At 49.7% G+C, this 19,513-nt stretch overlaps 1 protein-coding gene across 1 annotated transcript in view; it reads left to right on the forward strand.

Moving 5' to 3' along the window:
- LOC134023839 (regulating synaptic membrane exocytosis protein 2-like) overlaps nt 1-9,466 on the forward strand; it is a 24,055-nt gene extending 14,589 nt beyond the window's left edge. The window contains exons 3-4 of the mRNA XM_062466197.1: nt 146-356; nt 9,188-9,466. Of these exons, the coding sequence (XP_062322181.1) occupies nt 146-356; nt 9,188-9,466 (490 nt within the window). The remainder of the gene's footprint in view (nt 1-145; nt 357-9,187) is intronic.
- The last annotated feature ends 10,047 nt before the right edge of the window (nt 9,467-19,513 follow it).

Below are 19,513 nucleotides of genomic sequence, written 5' to 3' on the forward strand. Positions count from 1 at the left end.
TCTTATTCAAATGTTCTTTTAAACCTTTAAACCAGCACCCTTTATGATCTCTAAAAGAGACCAGTGTCTTATCTATCCATTGTAACCCCTATCAAACATATTGAAATTGGAATGTTCCTAAAAGTTGCACTTCCTGCCCTTACAGGAAGTTACATCAGCAGTTTGAGTCGTACAAGGACCAGGTGAAGAAGATGGGTGACGAGGCCAAGGACCCTCAGGAGCAGAAGAGCGAAGCCCCCACCTGCGGGATCTGCCACAAAACCAAGTTCGCTGACGGCTGTGGTCACCTCTGCTCGTATTGCCAAACGAAATTCTGCGCGCGGTGTGGAGGTCGGGTGGCTCTGCGCTCCAATAAGGTAAGGCCTTGCCTGTCTAGACTGTCTGGGCCAGTAGGCACACAAGCACACACTGACCCTCCCACTCAAGCACACACAGTAACCCCCCCCCCTCCCCCCTCCAGGTTTATATTTAAGACCCTCAGTCGAGTTTCTACTCTCATGACTCCCTCAAACGAACTGACTTCTCTCCCTCTTTCTCTGCTTAAATTCCAAGGTTATGAAACATAAAACATTTGCGAGACATTGGAATCTGGGCACTGAGCCATTTCTGTAACTCCCAGCACAAAGTCCCTCTGAAAAAAATCTATGTCCACTCTGATATATCAGATACAAGTCTATTCAACAGGAAATCACCTTTCATTATGTCATATGTATTATGTATTCTAATTGCCCATTGAAGGAGACAGAGTAGGACGTGTTTGAGTTTTACTTGCGGTTAATATGTTAAACCACTGGAGGGTGGTATTTCCCCTCTGTACTGCCAGCTGCTAGCGATATGTATGTCAAGGCTGTGATGCTGTGTGGTCTAGCCCTCGATAACTAACCTTCTAGAACTCCTTCCGCAGTCTGCTGCTCATTCTAGAATGCATTCTAGAACCACCCACTGTTAACGCAGCCAGAGAAAAGTTACTGGAATGTGTTGTTTTGCTCCTACTAACGTCACTCACGGTCTGTCTCTCTCCCTGTCTCTTCTCCTCTCGCTCCCTGATGCGTTCCCCCTGTCCTGGGATGTCGTCAGGAGGACAAAGTGGTTAGCAAATCCTTTTACAACTTCTGCGTATCCTGGGAAACGTGTCTGGATACAAGCATTGTCAATGAAATGCTTTGCACCAATATACACATACAGAGCCATTGTTAGAAACCCTGACAGACTAGGCGTGGGTAGGCAGCTACATATATATGTATGTAAAAAGCAACAACCAGTAGTGGAAGTTGTCTATTCATTGTTTTCATTGCCTTGATGTGGCTTTGTTCCCCATTGCTGGTCAATTGTTCAAAACTCCATATGAAATGCACTGTTGGGTTATTCTTTGTGTGTTTGATCTATATCATATTCATGCACCCGTAGCAGACTGTATTTGCTATCGTACTGTACAGGAGCCAGGACTGCAGGGCAGCCGGTGATGAGTAGAGAAGAGAGGGGGGGAGAGGGGTAAAGAGAGAGAGAGATACAGAGAGGGAGAAAGAGAGGGGTCAAGAGAGAGAGAGAGAGAGAGAGAGAGAGAGAGAGAGGGATGGAAGATCAGTTTCCTTGTCCTGCAGATGGTGTTGAGTTATAGAGATGGCAGACGGCCGGCAGCGGGTCGCCGTGGCGATGGCAGATCTGACCTGGGGTGTACCAGGCAAGGCCTGGCACGGCCTGGCATGGGCATCAAACATTTGGCAAGGGTTTGTTTTATTTTGGGTGCCCCCCTCCCTGAAGATGATCCTCAGAATTATGTATTAGGTTTTAATATTTAATCATGAATGAATGAACACATGAGTGGTAACTCTGCTGATGGTTTAATCCACTGGAGGTGGTGCGGGGGGGGGGGGGGGGGGGGTCAAGGGAGATGAGATAGATGGAGACAGAGGAGAGGGTGGCAGGGTGCAAAGGGACAGGTTTAGAGGGAATATCCTGGCCCTGGCCCTGGCCCTAGCCCTGACCCTGGCCATGGCCCTAGCCTTGGCCCTCACCCTGGCTCAGCCCTGGTCCTCCAGGCTGTGTCTGGTTGCAGGGCTGTGGGTTTAGGTCAAGGCCTAGTTCCATGCCTAGATCCCAGAGGGGGCAGGGTGACCGTCTTTCCTTTCAGCCCGGACACAGTGACATCTGATGGGGGTGGAGGTGGGTGGGAGGGGGGGTGTATAGTAGCGGGGGCACTGGTCCACTCACCCCTGACACTGAGGTTACAGCCTTGACCATCTCTATTTCATTCATTTCTGAGTGGCTAGACAACCATCCAGCTGACAACATATTAAAAACAGAGCATGTTTGCCCTTCCTTGTGTCAGTGGCTGGGTGACAGGTATCCCAGCCTCCCTGCCTGTGACTGAAACCACTCCATATCAGCCTTCACCTTACGGGAACTCTGCGGTGTAGTCATCGGGGTTTGAGTGACCCGCCGGGTGGTTTAACCGCGAGCTGGCGCTTCAGCCTCCACGATGTCTGGGCCTCGGGTGTCACCCCGATCGCCATGACACTGGTGTTCCGCTCGGACGCGTCTGTCCCTAAGCGCTGCGACGCGTTTCGGAGAGGCAGGACCGGGTCTACCGAGAGCTTGTGCGTCAGTGTAGCGCTGCTCGCGGTGGCGAAATCTCTTCTTTTTCCACTCGTCACCTCTTTCGTCCGTCCCCTCACGGCGCCAGTGGTGGCGAGAGAGATCTTGTTCTGTGCAACGGCATTAATATTTACCGGTCTCAGTGTCTGATTGGCTAGCTGAGCTGTTGGACGCTGGAACGCGATAGGCCAGAGACAGACTGAGAGTTGTTGTGTTTTCAGTGGACAGAAAACCCTCCTGTTTAGTTGACACATTTACCTTAGGGCTACTCTCTGAGTTTAAAGGTGAACATGACATACTGGCATAGAGAGTTGATGTCTTGGGAACCCTCTGTCCATGGAGAGATGTGCACCTTTAAGCTCTTCTCGTTGGATTTTGGGGGAAAGAAGTTAAAAAAAAAACGAAAGAATGATGCTGCGAGTTGGAGATGTATTACAGTGGACCATCTTCTCTGACGTGGTGAATATGTGACAGCCTCCTGAGAGGAAGTCACTCGTGATTAAAACGTCTCTTGAGAACACCGTGTGTGTGTTCATGGCCCCTCTTCGTGTGTTGCAAAAGTAAGAGGACTAACTCCTCTGTCCGTCTCACTTACCCTCCTTAATGCTGGGGAGTCAGGTGGCTGAGCGGTTAGGGAATCGGACTAGTAATCTGAAGGTTGCCAGTTCGATTCCCGGCCGTGCCAAATGACGTTGTGTCCTTGGGCAAGGCACTTCACCCTACTTGCCTCGGGGGGAATGTCCCTGTACTTACTGTAAGTCGCTCTGGATAAGAGCGTCTGCTAAATGACTAAATAATGCTGAAGTAGGCTAGGCCTCGTACTCCAGTGTGATGATGGCGCATCCCGAAATTGTTCTTTTTTCCCCCTTCTCTCTCGCTGGGTTGCCTGAGCAGCGTCACTGCCGTGTCAAGGCACACGCGGGGTTCTGTGAGCACACTTGCGCCGTGCGGCACCATGGGGGACGCGCTGAATTTATAATCAGCTCGAGGCTCCGGTATCTCCAACAGCGGCAGACTCACTCCTGCATCTATTAATGATGAAGTAACACAGAGGTGGTAAAAACATGATTGCGCTTGTGGTCGCCGCTCACTCAGTCACATCTGTTCGCTAAGATGTTGACACTGTGTGAATTGTGTCATACCTGAAGAGGCTACTGCTTTTCCCTCAAAATTCCCCGGCTTTTTCAGGAGAATAGTGTAATAACGTGCAACGGAGGAGCTGTGTTTCAGATGTGGTTTTGACCGGATTTCTCTCTCTGCAGCTGCTGAAGAACAGTATATGGCGCTCAGGGTTGGACGAAAGCCGACCTTTTCTTTCTTTTTTTTTCATCTCACAGCGTGGAAAAATAAATAATTATTAACGTGCGTCGCCGTAACCTTCACGACGTTTTCTCGGGGACGAGTTGCCTGTTCTTGGAGTTGGAGCTGTCCGCGGTGCTGAAGGTCGGTCGGAGTTCCCACGGTTTACCGATTCCGAAGCACGCGCATTGAGACGTTCTCTCGGTATATTACGGATTATAGACTCCCGTTTCCCTGCACAGACACGATGACGTCTCTCGCTGTCGGAACCATGGGTAAGATGCGAATGGTGGTATAAGTGTATGTCTGTCAGTCAGCAAGTGGCTTTATTTGCTAGCAGTAGGCTAATGTGCATGTAGGCTTTTCCGAAATCTGAGAAACCATAGACCTATCAATGCAATATATTTTTTAAATTAATAACTCTAAAGAACTATTCCAGTTCTAACACCGGAAACAAGAATTATTATGTAAATAAAGTTATTATTTCTAACCATTCATAACCTTTTATTAGATTGCGCAACCTATTTCTGAAAAATTGAATTCAAAGAGCTGTGCCTACGTTGCACATCAAATGGTACCAAAAATAGATTTTGGCTTTGTCAATAATCTGACCGTGGAGTATGTTCGGGCTTCGGGGTGGTCTAAGACATCTGCCGTCCCTGCTTGAATCCCTTCCTTCATCTATCTAAGCCGTTCTCTCCTGCGTGTCTCTCTGAACTTCCGTAAAAATAAAAATAAACTGGACATAAATATGCATCAAGTCTATTATTATTACCGCCGCGGCACACTAAAATTAGAATCTCATTAAAATGTAATGCTCCACGTGCAGGCTGTGTTAGAGCATGTGAGTGCTGGTTCTCCTTTACCCGTGCTCATTTACACATTAATTTAGATCTCAGTGTCTGCTTCTCTCCAACAGAACAAGAATAAAGAGCATGTTTCAGAGATATTTCATCATAAAACCTACGTTTGTTGAGCAGTCTAGAGGGCTACACTTTTTTGTTTTAAGGAGAAAACAATGTGCTGGGGTGTACCCGATTTGAGCGCAGGTAGCGTTTATCAAACAGGCTATTGTTGCTGTGTAGACATTCGCTGTTGAAGACCAACGGCCAAAATCTTAACTTCGATTTTTTTAGCTCTGAATTCCTTGAAAAGCTTAAAAATACAGACTTTTCCTAGTTTGTTTAGTGCTTGGACTCACCCCGGGTCTCAGCACCCCCCTACCTCCACCACACACAATCTCTCTCTCTCTCACACATACACACACACACACACACACACACACACACACACACACACACACACACACACACACACACACACACACACACACACACACACACGTCTCAGTGAGACTTTGTCTGCTCCGTGGTTTGGTGCAATAGAGCTGTTCTCTCCCTCAACACCTGCGGTCAGAGGGAACACAGCCCGAACAATGAGTTTTTAATGAGTAGATCATTTCAGGTGAGAGAGAAGAAACCAGACATGTGACACCTTCCCCTAACGACTCTTCAACATTACAGCAGCATGAATAGGCAACTTTTCCAGAGGACCTTCTCCCTGTAAGCGTTTGCTGTGTTTAGCATTGTGACCCCTTGTAATGGGATGGCCCTGGTCCAGACTATTGTTACACAACGGTCCTCGGTGTTCTCACTGTTCGGCCACAACATGAAGGATACTGTAACTGAAACCAGACTAGTCCTCCTTTCTGCCCCCCCCCCCTTCAAGTGCGGTGGTTTTGTGGTGCTGAAAGGCGCCGTCGTTGCAGGGTTGTGCTTACAGCACCGAGTTTAGCTCATTGCTTTGTGGTGATGAAACGCCGTACTGCTGCATCTTATTTTGGTGAAGTCATGTTGTCGTGTTTCTGTGTGGCCACTAGAGGGCCCCCCTACCGAGTCTGGTGTGCCAGGCTACTGATGGACCTACCACTGTGAAGGTGTCTGAAAATAACTGCCCTTCTACGCCCAGGCATAACAGAAGTCGAACCCCAAACTAATCTTCTAATGCTTAGAATATGGCTTAGGGAAGTGAAGGTCACAGTGTGGGTTAAGTGAGGGGAGTGGTTACATATTACTGTGATATGATCAGGGACACATTAGGATTGAGAGAATGTGATAGCTGGATATGATGTTTCAACGAAGGGAAGTTACATTCAACGTCGTGAAAGGTCTTTCAAACTGCATGAACGTACAATGACCGTCACGTCCGACGCGATCGCTTGTCCACATACAGCCTCTTATTATGGGATGTGTGGTGTTGATTCGATTGTCCTGAGATGGGGAAAACGAATTTGTTGTGAGAAAGATTCAGACTATGTATGAATGCCGCGTCAGTCTGAAGGAAAATAATAGATAGGAAATGATGTATTGATCCGGACTGCTCAGTGTTTCCTTCCCCAACACAATTTATCAGTAGGCCCCTCAGAGCAGAGTCACTCAGAGCAGAGCACGGGAGACCTACTGTAATGGGCCTACTGATATCCCCTCCTCTCCTCTCTCCCGAGACTATGGGTAGAGCTCTAGTTTATTAATTTTTTTAAAGTCTATTTTTGGATGCAGGTTCAGTGACTATGAAATGTGCCAACACAGTGAGAAATGGCCCTGCCTGGGGGGGGGGGGTCACCCCCCGCCGCCCTCCCCCCGCCCCCCTCCCCACCCCAACACTTGCCTGCACTCAGCCGTGAAGAGTTAAGCTGAAGGGAAATATGTGTGTGTGTTTGTGTGTGGGGTGGTGGTGGTTGGGGGTGGGGTGGACGGGAGTCTAGCTGCACCGGCTGATAAAACGACTCACGATAAAACATAGAAACCACACCGAAGGATGATGTAGACAATATTCGTTTTACTAGAGCCTGCCTTTGATCTCAGCCACAACATCTCAGCCATCACTCAGTCCACCCTCGGTTATCAGTGGCACCAACCACCCCAACCCACCTCCCGGGCCCCCGGGCCCCCAGCTCCCCCCCACCCCCAGGTTATCAGTGTGTGCGAGGGTGATGTGGGAGCCAGGTTCGCACGCTAGAAGCTCGTCCTGCTCAGCATTTGTTCCTGGCCGCGCGTGCCCACCCCCCCCCCCCCCCCGCCCGCCTGTTCGAGCATGCTAATGTGCCGTTAGGTACACGCCCAGGAGATGAAAGAGTCCTCGTGTGCAGTCCGACGCTCGCGACGCTGTTAATTATTATCGGCGGGATTGGAGGAGGGCACCGCCACTCACTCTCTGTTAATTGCGCTTGCGATGGAGGGTAAATAAGTAGGCCAGGCCCGTGGACGAGGCCGGCTCCCGCCCGCAGTGAGCTGGGCTGTGTGAGGGAGCGCGGGGGGGGGGGGGGAAGGAGAAAGATAATGCAGCAGGGGAGAGAAGATGGGGGTGAGAGATCACAGTTCTGGAGAGAGCAGGGGGTGACTGAGAGAGTTAGAGAGTTAGAGAGTTAGAGAGCGAGAGAACACAAGAGTCAGCTACAGAGGAAGACGGAGGGAGAGTACAGCTAAAGAAGGGAGATACAGAGAGAGGGTTGGAGAGAGAGAGACATAGAGTGGATGTTGAGTGAGAGAGGAGGTGAAGACCTTGGGTTAACTGCTAGAGTTAGGGTAGGAGTCTGTAGGGGAGCTTGTCATCAGCGTGACTCTCTGGGGCAGACAGAAGTCCAACTCTTGTGTGTGTGTGTGACAACTACTAATCCAGCCAGCCAGAGACACAAACACAAACAATGAGAAAACCAGTCAGCAAACCAGCTACTGGAACAGTCAGTAAGGCAGACAGAGAGCCCTGAGCCAGCCAGTAGCAGCTCTGTGTGCAATGTGCCCACCCACGAGTAATTACAGTAATGTCCTGACTCAGCACTGTGCCTGTTCAGCTGCAGCAAGCCTTCCTACTGGACGTCACAGCTGCCAATCACTGGTTGCCTGCTCCCTCAGACACATAGTCTGTGTGTAGAATTATATAGTGTAGTACAGTAGTAGTCGTAGTATCTATTGTGTACTATACTGTAGAATATGTCTGTCTGTCTGTCTGTCTGTCTGTCTGTCTGTCTGTCTATCTATCTATCTGTCTATCTGTCTATCTGTCTATCTGTCTATCTGTGTATCTGTCTGTCTGTCTGTCTGTCTGTCTGTCTGTCTATCTATCTATCTATCTATCTATCTATCTATCTATCTATCTATCTATCTAGCTATCTAGCATTGAAGATAGAACCAGCTGTGGAAAGCTATCTCAGTAAGACAGAGCTGGGGTACTATATGTGGAGGGGAGAGTGGAGGGGAGGAGGGGTGATCAGGACTCCTGTCGACCCTGGGATTTATGAGGCTAATGTGCTGCTGTGCTGCTGGGCTGCAGAGAGGGGATAGGGAGGAAAGAGAACAGTGCTCGAAGCCTCTATTTCTCTCTCTCTTTCTCTGCTCTCCCTCCCTTTACTTCCCTCTTTTCCCCTTTATCTCTCTCTCCCTCTGTCCCTCTATCCCCCTCACGTTCCCTTTTTCTCCATCCCAATCTCCTTTTCTCCCCCTCCTTCTCTCTTTCTTCTTTTCAGTCTTCTCTCCCTCTCTCCTATATCTGCAGAACACAGGGACTGCAGAACAGCCTTTGTGTTTTCAGTACACACAACGACACACTCACAGTGTACACAACTACACGCTCACAGTGTACACAACTACACACTCACAGTGTACACAACTACACGCTCACAGTGTACACAACTACACCCTCACAAGGCTGAGATAGACTCTAATGGAGCTCTCTCCAAGACGAGCCTCATCTGTTTGGTACTGAGGGTTACAAATATGTACCGGATAGAACAGTATACTGATTGCCAATGATATGTACTGAACCTCCTAACTCACATTATAAACTCACAGACCACTAAGAACCTCGAGACAACTTCCAGAGTACATCGTAGTTCCATAGAATAGAATCTACCAGAATCAATCAAGAAGGCTGCTGTATGTGTATGGAAGACACCCATCTTTCACCTCATCTACAGTACCAGTCAAAAGTTTGGACACATTTTCCCATTGAATGGGAAAATGTGTCCAAACTTTATATAACCAAACTAAACCAAACTATATATAACCCCCAATCAAATGTCAATATATCCAGCGGGTTCAAGTATTCGATCCTCCATGATACTTAGCCATGAACATCCCATTCAAATCCATTACAGTCTCACAGGTGGAAGGTCAGGGGTTCGATCCCCACCTGTGACAACAGTTCATGCCGCACCGCACCACGTCACCCCATCTCCACCCTGACACCCGCCCGCCGTCCTCCCGCCCCCTTAAACCCCCTCTCTCTTCCTCCCCAGGTTATGTGGGTATGCAACTTGTGCCGAAAACAACAAGAAATCCTCACCAAGTCGGGGGCGTGGTTCTACGGTGCCGGGGACCCGCGGGGCGTGTTTGAGGGGCCCCAGGGCCGGCGGCACGAAGAGGCCCCCCAGGAGAAGAAGGCCAAACTGCAGGATCCGTCCCTGTACCAGGGGCCCTCAGGGGACAGGTCAGGAAGGCACCCGGGGCTCCCCAGACAACACTCCCTGAACAACGGGGCCGGGGACAGGCACGGAGACTCACTCTTAGACAGGTAGGACCACCGCGGAGGCCTGCAATGTGTGTGTGAGAGGGGTGTGTGTGTGTAGTAGGAGGAAGATGGAGCAAAGGAGTGAAAGTGTGTGTGTGAAGGGGGGGGCGGGGTTGTGTGTGTGCTTATGTGTGTGTGTTTGTGCGTGTTTGTGTGTTCCCTCACAGATTGTTACAAAAAGAAGTCACCTGCTTTTCATTTTTTCCCAATTGATTCAAGAAAGATTGTATGAGTGGGAACTTGCAAAAGTATGAAATACATGAGCCGTTTTCCAATCACATCCTATAGTCATAGATTTCACTGAATTGCTTGCATCAGGAAAACTGCAGGTTAAAAGTAGAAAACCTGTGTACCAAGCTGTTTTATGTGGTTGTTCAGAATAAGGAACACTGGGATCATTCAGCGAGGGGGTGGGGGGTTGGTGAGGTAGGGAGGGGGTTGGTGAGGAAGAGAGGGGGTGGGGGGTTGGTGAGGAAGGCAGGGGGAGGGTGGTTGGTGAGGCAAGGAGGGGGGTTGGTTGGTGAGGTAGGGAGGGGGTTGGTTGGTGAGGTAGAGAGGGGGGTTGGTGAGGTAAGGAGGGGGGTTGGTTGGTGAGGTAGGGAAGGGGGTTGGTGAGGTAGGGAGGAGGGTTGGTTGGTGAGGTAGGGTGGGGGTTGGTGAGGAAGAGAGGGGGTGGGGGGTTGGTGAGGCAGGGAGGGGGGTTGGTGAGGCAGGGAGGGGGGTTGGTTGGTGAGGTAGGGAGGGGGGTTGGTTGGTGAGGTAGGGAGGGGGGTTGGTGAGGTAAGGAGGGGGGTTGGTTGGTGAGGTAGGGAAGGGGGTTGGTGAGGTAGGGAGGGGGGTTGGTTGGTTGGTGAGGTAGGGTGGGGGGTTGGTGAAGTAGGGAGGGGGGTTGGTGAGGTAGGGAGGGGGAGGGGGGTTGGTGAGGTAGGGAAGGGGTGGGGGTTGGTGAGGTAGGGTGGGGGGTTGGTTGGTGAGGTAGGGAGGGGGGTTGGTTGGTGAGGTAGGGAGGGGGGTTGGTTGGTGAGGTAGGGAGGGGGTTGGTGAGGTAGGGAGGGGGGTTGGTTGGTGAGGTAGGGAGGGGGGTTGGTTGGTGAGGTAGGGAGGGGGGTTGGTTGGTGAGGTAGGGAGGGGGTTGGTGAGGTAGGGAGGGGGGTTGGTTGGTGAGGTAGGGAGGGGGGTTGGTTGGTGAGGTAGGGAGGGGGGTTGGTTGGTGAGGTAGGGAGGGGGACGGGGGTTGTAAGGGATTCAGATGAGACATAAAAGCAGAGGCTCACGGCAAACCAGTGGAGAACCAGCATAAAGGAGCTGGAGCATGGAGCCCACGAGGCCTATAAAAGAGACAGAAGCATGGCTACCTGGTGCCAGATCAGCGTTTTACACACATGCACACACACAGAGACGCACACACATGCACACAAAGACGCACTCACACAAATCCACACCTGCCCACACAGAACCATACTTGCACTTTGTTACAGTACCCCCTCCCTCCCTCCCTCCTTCCCACACTGAGTGACTTGGGGCTTTGATCTCCCCCCTAAGACAGACAGAGCCAGAGGGATTCCCTTGCTGTTGAACTGGTGAATACTGCATTCCCCGTCTCCCTCTTTGAAGCACAAGCTACATACCAGAGCTCTGCAACTCATCACAGAAAAAGGTCACACACCTTAGGCTCCGTGTTGGAATGCATTACGGCATCTGCATGTTTCAGTTTGGTATAGATTCCATTAGAAAGAGTCTGCAGTTTATTTCAGTCCTGTATTTGCACAGCAGAATACAGACAGACTAGAACTGCATCAGTTATATCTAGGTGCAGTATTCATTTTGTGTTATTCCAGCGATGGTAACTGTCGTACAAAATCCATGTCTGGCAGCCCTGCGTGTGTGTTAGGAACAGACTGTTGGTGGATCAGTGAGATGATGCTGCCGATCACCGTGGTGATGTACCTGCGATGGCGGTTGAACGCTGCTGCCTTCTGGTCCTGAATCATCTCCGTACTGCTGCTGTGGAGCTCTGCAGTAACGTTTACATCCACACGGTGTCTCCTTCCCCCTCTGGTTCTCTCTCTGTCGCTCGCTCGCTCTTTCCCACTCCACCCTCCCATCTCCCTCTCCCCACTGCAAGACTGTGTCGAGCTAGTGCTGCAGACCCGAGTGTGGGATTCCAGCGTGCCTGTGCTTCTATGATTCCCCGAGACCTGGACTGGTCCAGTGTGTCTGTGGTTCCTCCAGTCTCAGTGACCCTGGGGGTCAGTCCTGGGGAGAGACTGTCATACAAACAGATGTCCTCTCTGCCTCAGATCATACTTCCTGTGGGGAAGAGGTGGATTGTGGGCCGTGGATTGTGTCATCCGGTGCAGAGGGCCCAGTGTGATGCCTGGCTTCTGTGTCCCATGACACATAGTCTCACACCGGTGTATCTGTTCACGCACAAACAAGCATATCCACAGTCAGGTGTAATATATGCACACACTGACACACACACTCACACATAGATACACTGTAGGAGGTGTGTGAGCTTCACATTGCTTAATGCCACCCTCTTGTCTGTTCCTCAGCTGACCTTGTGAAGGTATATCTGATGGCCTGAGTCCTCTACTAGTCCAGCCCCGGGACCAACTGGCTCATGGTTTAGTAGGAGAACTGAATGAAGCCTGTTGCTCTGTCTCTGTCTCCCTCTGTTAGCTTTGCCTGTCCACCTGAAGGTGTTAGCTTAATTAGCTCTCTCCGCCTGTGTGGGCTATCTTAGCCTCATTATGTATATGTACTACATAGTCTAGCTTCTCCACCTATGAGCTAACAGGGTCTCACTGACTAGCAGCCTCTCTGTGAGCTAGCTAAGTTTCTCTGCCTCTGAGCTATAGCCTAGCTTCTCTGACAGGACCTAGCCTAGCTTTTCGGACTATGGACTAGCCTAGTCTCTGTACTGGCTGATTTAATGGCTGAGAGGCAGACTGGCAGCAGTGAATGATTCTGGCGTTGGCAGCAGGCTGCTCAGCGGTGACACAACAGGAAAAAGGCTGAAAAGGTTCAGGGGGGATATTGCCAACGGCGTGTGGCTGGGAGCCCAAAAATAGACCACCAACTGCATAAGTACCAAAAAACACTTTCATTAATCTCAAAGAATGTTTATATTAACTATAGAATCTATTCCACTGAAGGAGAGGGTGGGGGTTTGGGATGGTGTCTGACAGTCTATTTAGAAGGATAAATAACTCAGGAAGGGTCATTTATCTTGGTCTCCAGTTTGTTATTTGAATAAGAACACGATACACAGAGACAGCTGCATTGTGGGGAGAAGCTGGTGAAACAACAATAATTATGGTGGGATTAGAATATCATTACTCAGTGGTGTCTTTCAAGGTACTCTGAAACCTCTCTGCCCAGCCCAGTCCAGTCCAGTTAAATCCAGTCCAGGCCGACCCACCCATAGGCATTCCACCAAGTTCCAAGATCAATGGTCATCTGACCATTACTCAACATACAAAAGAGTAAAACAATATAAATTGGGTGTGCTCAAGGAATGCTGGTGTAGACTATATGAACTGCAGCTTGTTGTCAATCCGTAATCTTGGACAGCCCAGCTATTGTGCTCAATTGGCCGTTTCTTAGTGCAGCTCTCTCTCTCTCTTTCGGTCAAGTTTGACTTGGTCTTCAAGTGATTGGTGAGTAAAGCCTGTATAGTGCCCATTCTAATTAATTCCAGCGGAGGTTGGTGTCCCTTTCACCCAAAGACAGACGCTCTTAGAGTTGATATGGCCTGTCTTCCACCTGGCCGTTACATATGGTTTAAACACCGACAAAAGCGTCTCCGCGCCCCAGTGCATTGTATCTGCGCGCATGGATGTGGAGGGTATGAGAAAGAGAGAAACAGAAAGACAGCGAGAGAAAGAGAGAGAAACAGAAAAAGAGAGAGAGACAGAGGAGGGGGATATGGCAAAGCGTGTGCGCAAGTGAATGCGTATATGTGTGCGTGTCTGTGTGTGCATGAGTGTGCGTGCGTGTGTATGTGTGTGTGCTCTAATAAGCAAAGAGAAATATGAGTTGGATATGAGGCAGCCTCCCCCGGTGCACCGGTAAGGGATGCTTACCGAGGATGCTTCTCTGCTTTCTTACCTCCGCCAAGAAGAGACCTATCCACACTGAGCGGAAAATGCGCCTTATTAGCTCCACCGTTCAGTCGGTTGTAAGTTAGGAGCATTATGACTGAAGGACCCGTTATCGATTGCATCTCATCAAAGGACACTTTTTACCAAGATCACGAGAAACATGGAACTTGATGGGCGTCTTTTCGTTTAATGCGCCCCTGGAGAAAGAGGGGCGTCCGGAGTGAGTGCGGGGGACGTATTGTGTATGAAAGACAAGGCCATACTAAGGAAAAAGAAACGAAGAAAGGGGGAAAATGCAGTTTGAGACATTGCGTCAATTTTGTAGCTCGGTTTTATCTCATTTTAACGGGGCTTTCTCTCCGCCTCAGAACATTTTGCAGACGGAGCTGTTTGAGCAGGCGTTGAGCAATATCGGGTGAGTGATCCCTTTGCAAGAACGTCGGATTTATTGAGGGCTTCCCCGTTGGTATGTCTAAGGAGGATTTGAGGAGAGGGGGTTTCGTATATCGATCAGTAGCAGCTAGTAGGCTACTGGCTGGCGAGATGCTGCAGATCATATTCCTGCATCTGGCATCGCAGCAATATGTTGGACGGAGCCGTAGCGCTCGTTTCCGCTGTGTTTGGGCGTGAAATGATACAGTTAGATGGATTCCGATAATGTTGAGGTGTGATTGCGTGTGTGTCGCCACGATGTCCCACTACGGCATGTGTGTGCTGCTCTCGACCTTCTTGCGCGGATATCATGACAGGCTCGGCATTTCGAAAATACAGCTCGAAACATTTGCTACCCCTCTGCATAGCAGGGTAGCTACCAATACGCCTTGGAAGGGTATTTTGATTTGCCCACCCTGAACCAAAGCAATAGGATATATATATATTTTTTACATTTTGATTAAATTCCTTTGCTGAGGCAAGCATATTTTGTATTTTCATTTCGAGAATTTCATTATGGATATTCAACAACATCTGTAAACAGTCGCATTCTGCATTCCATATAATTAGCAAGCTTCAGGAGTTACTGCTACACTGTACATGTGTGTACAAGCGTGTGTGAGTGTGTGCTGCCGTGTAGGCTGTGTGTGTATGTTAGAGAAAGAGAGAGATAGAGATGTGTGTGTGTGTTTTCTGTGTACGCTGTGTATGTTTTTGGAAGTTGTATGTCTGTTGGCTGCAGCGGTGAACATTCTGATTAGTCTGCTACACGCCCAACTCCCAACAGACCTGCTCCCCTGTCGCCTGGCCCGGTATGCTGGCCCGGGGAGGAATCCTGCCTGAATGTACAGAGAGTTTCAACATCATCCTTCCACTGCAAAGAAAATGGATGAAACACATGCGTTTTGCAAAGAGAGTCCGACAGCATACAATGGCTGTCTCAAGGGACTAGGGGTCCTTTTCTCCTCGCCTTCAGAAATAATTTACAGCATTTACCTCCTCTCCTCCTTCCTCTCCTCTCCTCCCCTCCTCTCCTTTCCTCTCTTCTTTTTTCTTCTCTCCTCTTCTATCCTCTCCTCCTTCCTCTCCTCTCCTCCTTCCTTTTCTCTTCTCTCCTCCTCTCCTCTCCTCTCCTCTCCTCTCTTCTCCTCTCTGTGAGACCATGTGGCCAGACAGAACACCCAAGAACATGCTGGACTGGACCTTCTCTTAGTGATAGACTTATCAATGAGATGGACTTTGCCTCTTTATGCTGTTGTGTGCTACACACAAATACCCACACAAAATGAGTTTGTGTGGGAGTTGTTTTGTGTGTGTAGTACACACACAGCGTGAAGTACACAATAGTATAAAGAGACAAGAGTCCTGTATCTTTTGGGGATGGTAGTTGCTGACATCCTACTAATAACGTATAGGTCTGTTGCATATTAAAGGCTGCGAGTGTAGCCGTCTTGTGTAGTGGCATTCATGTTGGTCCTACTGGGTCCAAGCTCCACACAGGCCCAGCCAGACCAGACTGGCCTGCTAACTGCCACCATCAGTTCGATCTGGCTCTGTGTATGTAAGAGTGTGAATGTGTTTTGTGTGATTTTGTGAAAGTGTGTGTGAATGTGTGTGTTGCTGTGCGTGAGTGTGGGGGGAGAGTCTGTGCATGTGTGTCCGTGTGTGTTTGTGGGGAGTGAGTGTGAATGTGTGTGTGTGTGTGTGGTGTCAGGTGGGGCGTCAGGTGGCTGAGCGGTGAGGGAAGCGGGCTAGTAATCTGAAGGTTGCCAGTTCGATTCTCGACCGTGCCAAATGACGTTGTGTCCTTGGGCAAGGCACTTCACCCTACTTGCCTCGGGGAGAATGTCCCTGTACTTACTGTAAGTCGCTCTGGATAAGAGCGTCTGCTAAATGACTAAATGTAAATGTAAATGTGTGTGGGGAGAGTGTGTGTGTGTGTGTGTACACTGTCTCTACTCTCTGCACGGCTCTCTAATGGGTTGTGCTGTAACATCCAGCTCCATGTATTATGTATGCATGTCCTAATGGTGTCCAAGGTCTGTTCTTAGAAGTCCAGCTTGTACACCCCTCACACACACACACACACACCCACACACACACACACACGCATATACTGTACATGCATACGCACTCACACAAACACACAGTCACACACACACACTTCACCCAGCCCCCGTATTCGTTTCTTCCCTCACAGCGCACAGTACACTAGTACAATAGTACAATCATACACAGTACAATATGAAGCCTTCTAGTCATTTTACCATGGCGACACTCCAACCATAGGACTGACATGGAGATAGCAGTGTGTGGCCCCCATAGAGTCCGGCCCTTGAGCCATCTAGCATAGGTTACGTGCCTCGCACAAGGGTAGATCGGCAGTGGTTGCCAGCTCACAGCCCTTAGTGCCGTCTCAGTTCAGTTCCAGGAAAGCCCACTGACTATGACATTGATGTGTGAGTGGGACTGTTGGCCTGGATGCTCCGTATTGAATTTAGGTCCGGTTGATCCACTGCTAGGATCTGTAAGTCTGTAGAAACACAAATTGTCCGATTTTAAGAATCCAGTCTGTTTAGTTCAGATATTAGAATGATGTATATATTACACATAGTGTATATTAGCCCTCCTGTCCCTACTCCCCTTTTCTCCTCGTTTCCTCCTGTCTCCCTCCTCTCTTCCTCCTTCCACTCTTCTCCCTCATTCTTCCCTCCTTTCTCCCTCCTTTTCTCCGGCCCCCTCCTCCTTCCTCTCTCTCTCTCTCTCTCTCTCTCTCTCTCTCTCTCTCTCTCTCTCTCTCTCTCTCTCTCTCCACCCTCCCTCCACTCTCCCTCCTCCCTCCTCTCCACCTACTCATTCCCTCTTCTCTCTCTCCATTAAGTCATGCTCTCAGTCACTTGTGGGTCAGAATCCTAATCCGTTGTTACTTCCTGATGGAACACCCCTGTCCTCCGGCTCCTCTCGCTCCCTCCCCTCCTGCCTCCTTCGTTCCATCTCTCCAGCGATGAGGTTGCCACGGTGATATTGTTTGATCAATAGCGAGGGTGATGTGTCCCCCAGTCGGTTAATCCTGCTAGCCTAGCCTGGGGGGACGGAGGGCGGGAGGGATGGAGGGAGGGATGTCCTCTTCAGAGTGATGCCAGCCTACTGTAGGTGTGAGAGAGAGCTGGGAGTTGAGGATGTGAGCAGAGCAGAGAAGAAAAGAGGAGAAAAGAGGAGAGGAAAGGAAATAGGGAGGGAAGAGAACAGGAGAAAGGAGAAATAGCGAGAGGAAGGGATTTCAAGGAGGCGAACAGGAGAGGAGAAGTTAAGAAAAAAGACAAGGGAAGTGAGGAAGAGGGGAGGAGAGGAGGGAAGAGAGGAGGAGAGGAGGGAAGGGGAGCGGAGAGGAGAGGAGACGAGAGGGACCAGACATATTAGAAGTGTGTTTAGGAGGAGTCAGGTTCGTATCCTGCATCTTGTGCCGGCCCCTCTGAAGTCTGCAGTGACTGAGAACAGAGGAGGAAGAGGAGGAGGAAGAGGAGTGAGATGAAGAGGCGGAGGAAGAAGAAGCTGGAACACCCGGGTCTGTGTCACCATGGTGACGGTGTCTGCTGTGTCAGCCTGGGTGTTGGTAGCACTCCCCTGCTGCTAGTAAGCCATGCCTTTATTGGTTTAGCTCTGACTCAGGAAAAGTAAGCCAGTCTGTTATTGGTTTAGCCCTGACTCAAGGAGAGTAAGCCAGCCTGTTATTGGTTTAGTCCAGACTCAGAGGTAAATGCAGGCGAAGAGGATGCCTTCTTTTATTGCCTTGGCGCACCGGAGGGGTTATGCCTACATGCACGTGTTGAGGGGAGGGGAGAGAGGGATGCAGCATCAAGAAGTTTTCTGACCCCCAGTATTTTAATTATTCCAATGTAGATTCTAATATTAGTCTATGTTAGTCTCTAATAAGATGTCATGCATTCTGACTTCCAGTGTTCTAATGTCCTGTTTTTTTCAGGCATAATGCTTCCTGTACATGATGAAAGTGCTCCCCAGACTAGCACACATAAATCAAGGGCACCCTATGTTCAGCAGTTGTTAAATTTGAGTCAAGCATACCCCGTGCACAGGAATGGTTCAATCTGAATAAAGCTCAGCCCTATGTACAGTACTGGCTATCAAAGGGACCCAATGTATAGAACTGGTTGGATCTGGTTAACAGTGTTTCACCCAACTCTGACTGTAGAATGACAGTATATGTGACGCCAAGTACAGGGAAGGACCTACAGGAACATTTGTTCATGCCCTGATGTGCTGGGGAGTGATGGAGGAGGGCAGAGGGAAGACAGTGAGGGGTTGAGTGTTGAACAGGTCCCTGGATAATAGAGCTGGATGTTTCAACTGGGACATCTGGACCCCTTTCATGCTCACAGAGCGAGACTGATTCTCTGAAAGGTGTGTAGGTCTGTGTGTGTGTGTGGGAGTGTGTGTGTGTGTGTGTCATTAATGGCCAGGACATTAAAAGACCCCCAAGTCACACTGCTTTTTAGTCTTTCTGTTCATTTCTAGTCCATCTCCTCACAGCCCCAGGTAACAAACTTCCCTCTCTCTTCCTCTCTTTCACGATCGCGCCGTATACAGGTCTACACACACATACCCATATATCACATTTATGCAAGCCCTCTCTCTGTCTCTTCCTCTCTGACCCACTGTCGGGGAAAGAGGAAGGCTGAGTGGCATACAGCTGAGTGTGTGAGTGTGACTTCATATGTGTGTGCGTGTATGTGTGTGTGTGCGTGTGTAAAAGAATGTGTGTACGTGTTCCCAAATTTGAGGCCCATCCCAGTTTTTTTGGTATTTCTTTTTTTGAAAAGCTTCTCCTTCTGCTGCGAAGCAGATGTCTGATGTCGTGCTAAATTTTGTTCCAACAGCAGCCCAGTAGAAACAGCCTCAACTGGCCGCTCTGCTGCTCTCTACTGTACGCTCTCATCTCAAGCTGTTTGTGAGTCATGTACAGTCTTTATGTACATTACATGTGGTCAGCTTGAATCCTCTTCCCTCCTGAACATACATTCTGGGTTATTTCCCAGCTGTTTATCTTTCTGCTGATGCGTATTCTGACTGTAGCGAATTATGTAAGATGCCTGAAGGCCTCAGGTGTGGCCTTTTATTTGAGACATATGCAACCTGCTCAGCCCCAGCCCCCCCGGTCCCCGGCCCCAGCCTCGGCCCCAGCCCCGGCCCGAGCCCCAGCCCCAGCCCCGGCCCCAGCCCCGGCCCCAGCCCCCAGCCCCAACCTCTCTCTCTCTCTCTTCTCTCTCTCTCTCTCATCTCTCCTCTCTCTCTCTCTCTCTCTCTCTCTCTCTCTCTCTGTCTCTCTCTCTCTCTCTCTCTCTCTCTCTCTCTCTCTCTCTCTCTCTCTCTCTCTCTCTCTCTCTCTCTCTCTCTCTCATGTCACATGTCGAGGGGAGCTGCATCTTCTCACAAGATGCCCTGTGTATATTGTAGTCTGGGAAAATTCAAACACAGCTTCAGTTAGTGCAGTACGT

Source organism: Osmerus eperlanus, chromosome 7 (genome assembly GCF_963692335.1).
Source record: "Osmerus eperlanus chromosome 7, fOsmEpe2.1, whole genome shotgun sequence".
Taxonomy (NCBI): Eukaryota; Metazoa; Chordata; class Actinopteri; order Osmeriformes; family Osmeridae; genus Osmerus; species Osmerus eperlanus.